This window comes from Nipponia nippon, unplaced genomic scaffold (genome assembly GCF_047370975.1).
Source record: "Nipponia nippon isolate SJK-2023a ecotype South Korea unplaced genomic scaffold, ASM4737097v1 scaffold_1, whole genome shotgun sequence".
Classification (NCBI taxonomy): domain Eukaryota; kingdom Metazoa; phylum Chordata; class Aves; order Pelecaniformes; family Threskiornithidae; genus Nipponia; species Nipponia nippon.
Window position 1 is genome coordinate 136869365 of NW_028262290.1, and position 11569 is coordinate 136880933.

Below are 11569 nucleotides of genomic sequence, written 5' to 3' on the forward strand. Positions count from 1 at the left end.
AGCGATAACTAGGATTTTAATAAGATGCTTTGCAGTTTGCTGATGTTCAGAAACATGCAAACTCTGCAAGTTTACTCTTGCAACTGTGTAATCTTATTAAAGGCAAATTATACTTGAACTAACATCTACTTCTGATAATCTGAATTAAGGACATTTTGTTTCATGGCCTTTTTAAAAACACATTATTAATATAATGCTATACTTCTAGTCAAAGGGGAAAAAAAGAAAAACAAAACAAAAAGAAGAGCATAGGTCTATTCTGAAGTACTTTATTTGAAGACTAAATTTTATTTCAAGGTCAGCTGTATCAATCAAGACATAATACTTGTGCTTATGAAGAAAAATGAGAACAGAAGAAAATGTGTGCCATACACTACACACACTTGGATACTTTTAACAGCTTTGTTACAATCAGCAATACTTTTCTTTCATACAGAAAAGCATTTACTTAATATACTGAAGACAAAAGGCTATCTGAAATCAATTAGTTACCACATTTGTTTTAAGGTCCCCCACTGCTGCAGACTTCATCTCTGTATGAAGAGTTACATGAAGAAAATGCAGCTTATCTTTGCTGAAGTTGCTTCATTCCTTCCTTTTCTTTGTACACTGTAGACCAGAGTACGGCAGTCGACATCTGCACACGTTTGGAGCTATGCATTTTCCTCCATGTTGACAAGGTAGTTTACATACAGCTGAAATGAGACACCAGATACACAGTATGTCTTCAGCACAACACAGGATCATTTTTCTTCTTTGCGTTAGTGTGCTAGCAGAATTGTTCCCTGGTGACCGCACTGGGACAGTATAAATAAAAGCATAATGGAAGAACTGAAAAGCAACGCCTCTCAATTTATGGCATCATGGTCTTCACTGGAATATAGCCACAGTACGTCTAGTCTTATTCATGCTCCATTCTCCTTTTAAAATACTATCATTTCTGTTGTTCTTTAAGGCACAGGCTATTTTTGAGATGGATGCCTCCATGAAAGTGAGGGAACAATAAAAATTCCTGCTGAAACTTACTCAAGCTGGTTCTTGGATCCACATCCACGAGGAAACCATTGCCACATCCTAGCTGTTGCTCACACACTGCCCTTCTGTTCCCCCACTCCCCCAAGAGAAGAGTAGAGGAAGACTGAGTGGGCACAGCTTTAGTTGTCCCTTACCTACACACCAATTCAGGTAACAAGCCAGGGGCTGTAATTTGCTTATGAGCACCTGTACCAACAGAAGTCAAGCTGGATGCAGATCTAGTTAGTTCAGGAACAGTGATTATTTTGACATTAAGAACCTGAACACTTCTGTTGTCATTGCTGGTGCAGGGAATGGAGCTAAGCATTTTGTATGTTCTCGGCATCTCCCGTACTTACCTTTTAATATCACCCTCTATCTCGATACACTGATGAATATAAAGGATAGGCGTTCTGCTGGTCAAATGCGAATGTTAAAATATTATTTGTTAATGTTTGCTTGACTATATATATTGCAGAAGAACTAACACTAGCTGATTTGGATTCCCCACAGCCACACAAAAATTTCAAATGCAGAGTACTTAATCCAGAGACCTTGCACCCGTGATATCCAGTTCAAAAGCAATATTTAAATGACCTTTCTCTCAGTCTCCCAGAGAGCAAACAAACAAAAAAAAAACACCACACTTTCCTTTTTACAGTCTCAGGATTATTGCCTTTAGCATCAAGGCAGTGCTGTTATGAGCATACAAGGCCCTGCCAGAGAAGAGTAGATTAAAGTTTTTATAATCATCATCTGCTTTTGTGAATCAAAATTTGGGAAAATACAAGTCGTTCAGCAAGAATGTCAGTCAGTACTAATCCTGATTACAGCCAGCTTCCTCTTACTCTTTTTAAGAGCACCTGAAGTTGATTCTGCCGACTTATCCTCAAAGGGAGAAGCAAGTTTCAATTTTCCATGTCCATAAAATTTAATGAAGCTTCCAACCCACATCAGTAGTGATAGTGTTTCTGTAATGGCCATTTTCAGTTCTTTGTAATGGGGTCTCAGTTTATAGAAAATATTTCAGAAATACTGACAAGACATACCAAGTCATGAATTTGGTGACAATCAAAACCTGAATCTGAATTTACTTAGAAGTGGAAAAGTTCTGTCTTTCTGATCAAGTTGGAAATAGAATAGAATTCCTTATGCATACTTGTAAGATCCACAGTATGCAGAAGCAGCTCTCATTTCCAATTCTAAGATACTTTCCTAGCAGCTTTGTTAGGCACTGAAGATTTGAACGCTATAGTGGTAAATCCAACAAGCAGAGAAAAGGATAAACGAAAAATGTCAGAAGTCATTTACCTAAGTGACATGCCCCACCGACCCATCCAGCTGGACAGCTACAAATCCCAGGAGCCACACAAGCTCCATTATTCCGACAACCTTGGGGACAAATTGCTAGAAGAAAAGAATGGGTAAGTCAGCAGGATTTATAAAACTGATACAAGAGAATCCTGACAGAATGAAAGATTCAGGATGATACAAATCAAAATGGCAAAACACATTTTCTTCCAGGCCAGATACTCAACTGGTATAACTCTAAAGGCGTTTCCAGGACCATGAAAATGGAAAAAAATACTTATGTACTGTGTTAAGAATTCTGGTTTAAATGTTAACAGATGTACATTTTAATGCAAAATAATTTGACGCTATTTTATCTGAGTATGTTCCAATAATGCAGGTCCTTCGTTTCTAGTAATGTAGTAACCCAATGACATTTCCATAGTTATTAGCCTCTTAATACCTTTAAAATGTGTTTCTTACTGCAGTTACATTTTGAATCAATATATATATTTTCATGAATGTAGATACCCACCTTCTTGGCATCTTGATCCTGTCCAGCCAGAAGCACAAAGGCACTTCACAACTCCATTGACAGAGATGCATTCCCCACCATTTTGACAGCCTCCTTCACAGCTTACTGCAGAAGAACGGCATACGCAGTGAATTTCAGAAGCAGCATAGGACTTCAGATAATTATCTTTAAACAGCTGGTCTACCATCAACTGCTTGTTTTATCACATCTGCAAAGACTAAAATTTCAACTATTCAGAGCAAGGCACAGTTCCATAAGGAGTGAGTGAAGATGAAAGAACCATGTCTGCAAATGCCAACTCAAAATGCTGTTAAAATTTAACATGTGCTTAAATGCTTGAGCATTTAGCCTGAGAGTACCAACAAACAAACGTGATTATCACTATGGCACAGCTCCCCCCCTGCCCCAACTGTGAACCAACTGTTCATCAGCTACACCACAGTAACTACTAACACGCATATTCTCATTGATCTTGCTGGTATGCCAGTAACATGTGGTCAAGGATTCATATATTTCCTGGCCTGACAGGACCTACGCATAACAAGAGGAAGAAGAGAAGGGGACATTATTTTGACAAATGAACCTATGACTATAGTCAAGTTGAGTGGTGCCTTCCCAAAGACCAACTATCTAAGTCAGCCTCCTCATTCCAGAATTGTTCTACACATCAAAGCCCTGAAGGCTTCATTAATGAAGCATTATTTATGCCAGACATATGATTGGTATCAACTGTGGTGTGCACCATCTTTGAAAGATGGCATAATCACTGTTCTGTACAATCAAATGCATCCTTTCACAAGCATGAATGTAAATGTATACACCAACACCCTGGGTTTGGCTGGGATAGAGTTAATTTTCTTCCTAGTAGCTGGTATAGTGCTGTGCTTTGGATTTAGTATGAGAATAATGGTGGTAACACACTGATGTTTTGGTTGTTGCCAAGTAGTGTTTGTGCTAGCCAAGGCCTTTTCAGCTTCCCATGCTCTGCCAGGTGCACAAGAAACTGGAAGGGAGCACAGCCAGGACAGCTGACCCAGACTGGCCAAAGGGCTATTCCATGCCATATGATGTCATGCTCAGTATATAAACTGGGGGGAGTTGTCCAGGGGGCAGCAATAGGTGCCCAGGGACAGGCTGGGCATCAGTCAGCGGGTGGTGAGCAATTGCATTGTGCATCACTTGTTTTGTATATTCTTTTATAACTTTATAATTTTTTTTCTTCCTACTGTCCTATTAAATTGTCTTTATATCAACCCGCAGGTTTTACTTTTTTTTTTTCCGATTCTCTCCCCCATCCCACTGGGGGGGTAGGGTGAACGAGCGGCTGTGTGCTGTTTAGTTGCTGACTGGGGTTAAACCATGACAACCACCTTCACTGTATTGAAGAGAAACAACTATCCTTTATTATAAGGATGGACAGTTGGGATGTCTGCTTGATACTTGGTAAAAAAAAAAAAAAAGCCCAAATCTCTGTTCTGCCACAAGTTTTGAGCATGATTTCAGCTAAAGGATTTTTGGCACAAATGCTGAACACACAAGGACACGCAAGTCAACTCCAGCACAGCTAGAAAAGCTCTTCAAGGCTTGTTTGCATATTTCTTTGTCACACAGTATAAATTAATGTATTTAATATTGATTCTATTTGATCGATCGTGGTGACTGGGAGAAGTGCCTGAAGACTGGAGGAAAGCAAATGTCACTCCAATCTTCAAGAAGGACCCAGGGAACTACAGGCCGGTCAGCCTCACCTCAACCCCTGGGAAAGTAATGGAACATATGATCCTGGAAACCATTTCCAGGCACATTAAGGACAAGAAAATCAGCAGGAATAGTCAGCAGTTTCACCAAAGGGAAGTCATGCTTGACCAACTTGATACACTTCTACGATGAAATGACTGGCCTGGTAGATGAGGGGAGAGCAGTGGATATTGTGAGGGTAACCAAGCACTGGCATAGCTTGCCCAGTGAGGTTGTGGAGTCTCCGACCTTGAAGATAATTCAAAATCTGCCTGGACACGGTCCTTGGCAACTGGCTCTAGGTGGCCCTGCTTGAGCAGGAGGGTTGGACAAGACCTCCAGAGATCCCTTCCAACCTCAACCATTCTGTGATTCTGTGCGATTCTATGATTCTGTAATAGTACATTGCACCGCACTGCAAGTTTGAACATCCAGGCTCCATATGCCACAGTACTGCACCTTAACAGTAAGCACAAGCACATCCTTTACCTTACAGGGATAACGTGATAACAAATAAAAGTAGGACCTTTACTCAGATACAAATCCAAGTTTAGACTGTAGTATTAGCATAAACTGAATCCTCACTCTGCTTTTTCTGTTTAATTAGTACTTCTCACCTTGCTTCTGACTTAGGCTCTTCTGAGAGGATGAAGTTCTCCCTTCTTGTGGGGTGCCTATCAAGACCCCACAAACCTACACTTTCAGTTGGCTTTTAGGAAGTAAAAAAAAAACAAAACCTTTTTGCTGGAAAATGAAGCTGACCATGCTCCAGTTTACCTCACTGCTGTCAACACTGTTATGTCTACTCAAAATGAACAGTTATTCCCCAACAGTACTGTGTTATACAGTTCTTCATTAGAAGGCACTTCCTTATCTTTCTTATTCCTTTATAATGTTAACAGTTCTGATTTGATATCAAATTATTATCACTAGCAGTTGAATTCCCATTCACTCTAGTTAACATCCCAGAGCTAGAGTTTAAGCTTCTGCAAACTTAAACAGATGTTACCAAGTTAGGTACACTCAGTTCATGCTTTCTTCATAACATACCAAATACAGCTTTATTAAAAAATAAAACAAAACAAAAAGCCCACAGACAACCCAACAACAACAAGACTCCAAAGAGCTGCAGAAGTTAGCCGAGTACCTTCCCCGAGTACCCATTAGGTTACATTCCAAGTAAACTCTTGCAGCCATTTCACATTTGAAGGAAATAAAGAAAATGCCTGCAGAATAAATATCAAGCACAAACAGAGAATCCTGTGAGGTGTTGCTAACTGCTGTGACCACAGTCAGACAGAATGCTTATTAAGTTCTCAGCACAGTGATGACTACCCAATTAATTTACCAGCATCTGTTCAAAAAGAACTTCTAGGATTTTTTTTAAGTGCCACGTTGAGGCTTTCCTTCTGAAAGGAAAAGAATGCTTTCTTTTCCTTCGCTCTCTGAGGATATCTTGCCTACCACACCATTTTCCCCTCAAATATTTCAAGTTTCCTTCCCCTTTTATCTCAGAACCCAAGTTACCCAAGTTATAATCAGTAGTCTGATCAGTTCAGAACAACACAACAATGTTTTCTTGGATTGCCTTTTCCAATTCATGCATATATTTGATAGGCTTCACAAAACCATAAAAATTGGTCTTTGCTACTCATCATCTCTGTCATCTCCCATTACCTATCAACAATACATTGCCATACATATCTTTAGCAACCTGCCCTCAATATTACCGTCTTGCAGATATTACACAAAAGTTTCAACCACCTAACACAGAATTATGTATCTCTACAAGTCATCGCATTCAATTACTTAGAGAGTCTGTTATAGAGCTAAACAGCATTTAAACTACAGAATATTTACCTAACACATAAACAAGGTATTTTCCAAGGGACCAAATTCTCTCAGATTCTCATAACAAATTTCAGTACATATACTCCACCTTATTCTCCTGCAAGCATGCAGATCCTCTAGAGCATGCATTTTTTGACAGGAAGGTCAGAGGTCTAAGGAATAAGGTCATTATTTCAAAGAGCATTAGATCCTGGACTTGAGGAGTCCTAAATTAATTTTGTCTGTTTTCAAACTTCTTGTCTTTCCAAGCTATCACTTGTTTGCGTTTTACTCACCTTTATGACAGTATCTACCTCCATAGCCAGGTGCACATCTGCATTTTCCAGGTCTGAGGCACTCCCCACCATTTTTGCATTTTGGATAACATGTTGCTGTAACACAGACAACAAACAAAGCTTGGATAAGTATTGGTGAAGCTTACCAAAATTACTGCTTAAGTACATAAGAAATTTGCATTATTCTGGTCTCTGAGTACTCATTTTGTCTTCGCATTTCCTAAGATATATTTGCCCTACCATCCCCACATAGTGAAATAGTTTCCCTGCACAGAGAGCACTGCACCGTTTTAAGCTTTTAAACACTCCAAACTAAGGAAACGTTTGGACCCTAGACAGAATAGGCAAAAGAGAGTACCATATTAAAAAGGAACAAAGGAACACAGCTGGACTGCCAAAGAAGCTTTTGATAACTGAAGTCAAGAAATGACAGGTGAGAAAAGAGGTTAGAAGAAGAAAGGATTTAATAAAAAATGCTGCAACTTCAGTGGCACCTTCTGATAATGAAGATTTAATATCAGACTTAATTCTCCTGGATTCCTACATATCTCTCCAGAAAAACTACATGCTTGTTTCCTCATACCTCTTCTCTGTCTCCAGAAGTAAGTCAGAAACTTGATTCTCCTCCACCCCCTTTTTTTTTTTTTTTTTTTTTGCCTTGGTTGGCCTCTCGGAGACCTTTCTGAAATGTACAGTGTTGGTTTAGAAATCATCTGAGATAAATGTAACTCTTGTCACAGCTATAATTATCTGTTGGGAGGAAAGCATCTATGATCACCACAAATTCTGCAACTTTTTCATTGCTGACAGCTTGGACAGGTTGCATAAGGCACAAAAAAATCTTCATTTTTGCAAAAATTCTGGGCAGGTCCAGTCAGATTGAAAATAAATTACCCATCACATAGCCCTCCTTGCTACTCATAAATCATTCCTGAATCAGCCCTGGTGCCTGAGAAAACATTTGTTTATTCACACACAGATTTTAGAAACCCATGTGTTTCAGGGAGTCTCATCTGAATTAACAGGTGTGAGATGAGTTGTCTACTTCACATTGTTTTATCCTTTGACTAGATGGGCGAGAAGTCTGAAACAGAGGGAAGAAAAGGGAAAAGAGGAGCAGTGAGTAACACCACGCTGATTTTTGCCCTCGTATACTTAATGCACTCTCAAGCAATCCAACTGAAGAATGGAGAATTTTTCACATTAGTATCTGCAGAATGAGTATTTGCATGCAAATAAAGGATACAGGCATGTATGAAAGAACCATTCAGCACTCAGCTCTGCATAACGGTTTTACCAGATGCTTTCAGTTCATTGGAAATGCGGTACAAGAGCTCTCAATTTAAGAAAAATTCTATATCTGTGTTATGTCATACAGTTTTATAAGGTTTACTTTACCTATTTATGCTAAAAGATACTAATATGGCAGTGGTATCTGAATGTCACTGTGAAGTCACATACACAGAGTAAGAGACCAGCCCTGCCCTGAAGACCTAATACTTAAATTTGATACCACTTGCATGAAGAAATCACAGCAAGTGGGAAGCACTGGCATGAAACAGGGGTGGGGAAAGAGAATAGCAATGAGATACCAAAAGGTTCGCTGTGTGCACTATGCAGTACTGCAGTCCTATTCTACTGTTCTCATCTGCTATCTTTTACCATTTGGACTGATGGATGCTTTTCCATGCAAAACATATATTAGGAGAGAGCTGAAGAAAGACTCTCCATAGGGCACGCACCTTTTAGAAAGCAGGGGCTTCAATAAAGGGCAAGGGCTTTATGAAAGAATTAAATATTGCCCTGAAATCCACAGCCTCCAAAGTGCACTTCTTTTCCTTATGCTTATTTTATCCTTTGCCAAAATATCTGCAGTTTCTCCTAGACTTTTAAGAATAAGCAAGATTACCCCCAGTGAACGAGAGGGATCTGATCTGTAGCTTCATAGCACAACATGCTACCAGTGGCTTCATCAGAATAAAGGTTATGCTGAATGCACCCGGAAGTATTTTACAATACACCCACATTCAGAAACCTCTTAGGACTGCTCACAGGTATTACCGTTGAGTCCACCGGAACTACTCTATGTTTGGCTCGTGTGTCATTGTGATCCCACTTCGAGCAAGAAGACTAAGCAGGAAAAACTCTTGTCTAAGCAATCCATTCAACTAGAGAGAACCAGTCCTAGAAAAAGTCTTGCCCAACTTTTTTCCCCCTCCGTTATATCCATGTTTTACGATCCCACAGGTTAGGGTATTCCAAAACCTATAATGAACACAGCATCTGTGTATATAATTAGATCAATTTAGCTTCTAACCGCAAATTCAAATACGTTTGGAGATCATCTACTTAAAACCAGAGCAAATATAGTTTTTTTCCAAACTGCCTTCAACTGTAATGAAATTCACTCCACCGTTTTTTAATTACAGAACAGTTTGTCTCCTTCGCCTCTGAATCATCTCAATAGCGAGAAAAGGCTAGAGGCATCACAAACACTTTTTTTACCCCACTATTTCAAGAACATGACACTTCAAGTAAAAAAAAAAAACCCAAACAAAAAAAAAACCCAGCACAACCCCCCCCCCCCCCCCCCCCAGTCAGATAGACATCACCGCCCCTTCATTTGTATGTTTTTGGTGAGAAGGGGGAGAAAAAAAGTTAACGTATCTCGGTGAATTTTCCTGACAGAACAAGAGATGAAGTTTCATTTATATAATTTTTTTTCTGCGTTGATGACCTTATGAGAGCAAGCATTCAAGTGGTTCCCTTAACAATACCAGAGAGTTCACCTCTCTAGTTCAAAAACAGATCTGCACCTCCAACAATCTTTCACGTCTCCTCTAAACCCCAAAATGTCTAGGGTCCAACAGTTGTTTGGAATAGCGCGTACTGCATAGCTATTCATCCCCACTACGCAGTGCATGAGCTATACGGCATTTGTCGCCACCCGCTAGCCTTAGCTTCTAAATAAAACAACACTCCATGAATGATTACGGTGCCGAATGAAATTTTCAGCATCCCATTTCAGAGTTTAAAAAAAAAAATAAAATCATGCTTTTGATGAAGAGCATTGAGAACTAAAACAAATACTGTACAAATTATATTACCTCTTCACACAGGACAAGATGCAAGGCAAAAGAACTTCTCCCGATACGGAGTGTTTTTTAGCAATTATTAGCCACAATGCTCTGTAGTTAAACTTTTGAAAAAAGGAATTCGAAATTGGGCATGTTACATTAAACAGGGCTTAGACAGGAACTCTTCTCGCCAGTGTTTACTTTTGCATATTGGGCAATGTTTTCAAAAACACTTGCCTCCCCTGGGAAACCATCAGAAACAGGCTTCAGTTCACCCTAGCTTTACGCCTCCCACCATGGAAATGGGATGTACAAATGATTCTGCGTGTCAAGCGCGGAAAGCTGTCAAGCCTCTAAAAGCATCACACCTTACTCAGGTAAGTATTTAAACACGCACAGAGAAAAGGACAAAAGGAAGCCGACGTGAAGCCTGCCCTGTAAGTGGATGTTCACCCAACGCTCCAACGGTAAAACGCTCTCTGCTGACCACACGGCCATTGCCGACGGCCGGGTCTACCCGCCTAACGTGAGCGCCTTCATACAGGAGCCGGCTCTCGGCTGCGCTCTGTCAGTTTGCTATCGTTGCCTCGCCTCACCAGAAACTGAGTGTCTCTACCCATCTTCTTCCACCCCACTTCATTTGCGTCCTCCCCAGCATCCAGCCACCACTGTCTCACACCACAGCCAAACCCGAGCTCCTCGGATCTTCCCGGCGGGATTACTTGCAGGAAGGCTGACAGCTCCCAGAGCTCACACACAGGTACTTGTGCCCAGCCCTGTTCAGGCCAAGACGCGTCCCCAGGGACCACCACCTACAACGAGCTCCCGCCCGCAGCCCCGGCCGCCGCTTCTCGCCTTCCCCCCGCGGCGACGCGAGGCGCGGAGCGGCCTCTCCCCGCCCGCCATCGCCTCGCGGCGGCTCCCCGCCGAGGGATCCCACCGCCACCCGCCGCCGCCTTCCCGCCCACCGGCGGGGCGAGGCCGGGCCGTTACCGTGCTGGCAGAGCTCGCCCTCGTAGCCCTTGGAGCAGAGGCAGGTGCCGTTGCCGAGGCAGAGCCCGCCGTGCTGGCAGCGCGGGCTGCAGACCGCCGGCCGGCCCGCGCCGAAGGAGAGCGCCGCCCCGCCGGCGGGCAGGGCGCCGGCCTCGCCGCCGCGCCACAGCCCCCACAGCGCCAGCCAGAGCAGCAGGCGGGGCACCCCCCCGCCGCCGCCCGCCCGCCGCGCCATGGCCCGGGCGCCTCGCCCGCCGGCAGCCGCTGGCTCGGGCAGCTCCCCGCCGTTCCCCTCCGCTCCCCGCGGCCGCGTCCTCGCCGCTCACTCCCCTTTCACCCCCGCTCCTTCACGCCCCCCTCGCTTTTCCCCCCTCTCAGTTCTTTTCCACTCCTCCTCCTCCTCCTCACCCCCACTGCAGCGCCGGCCTCCCCCCGCCTCGCCGCCCCCCGCGGTGTCCGTGACAGACAGCGGGTTACCCGTCTGCGGGCAGGGCCAGCGCGGCCTGCACCGGCCTCCTGTCGGGCGGCCAGGGGCTCCCGCGGCGCTCGACCGCAGTGACTGAAATAAACCGGGCCGGGGGGTCTGCAGGCCCCAGCCCAACCCAGAGCCCGCCGCAGGCAGGGGAGCAGCCATTTATCAGGGCTAAACTGCACGCAGGTGAGGGAGCCCACCTCAGCGTGAAGCCTAGCAGTGGGCCCCGCTGTCCCTTGGCCCTTCCACCCCTTTCCAGGATGGCACTGCTCTTGCCAGGTAGCTGGCGTCCCTCCCTCTTCCCTACCTTCCAGAACCTCTAGTT

General features: G+C 43.3%; 1 protein-coding gene across 1 annotated transcript; it reads right to left on the reverse strand.

Moving 5' to 3' along the window:
* Positions 1–253: 253 nt before the first annotated feature.
* LOC104009222 (uncharacterized) lies at positions 254–11022 on the reverse strand. Its single transcript, XM_087756386.1, has 5 exons — positions 10773–11022; positions 6703–6798; positions 2840–2944; positions 2326–2421; positions 254–695 (listed from the first exon to the last, which is right to left on the reverse strand). The coding sequence occupies exons 1-5, from the start codon at positions 11005–11007 to the stop codon at positions 586–588; spliced, it is 642 nt and encodes a 213-aa protein (XP_087612512.1). The 5' UTR covers positions 11008–11022; the 3' UTR covers positions 254–585.
* Between the last annotated feature and the right edge of the window lie 547 nt (positions 11023–11569).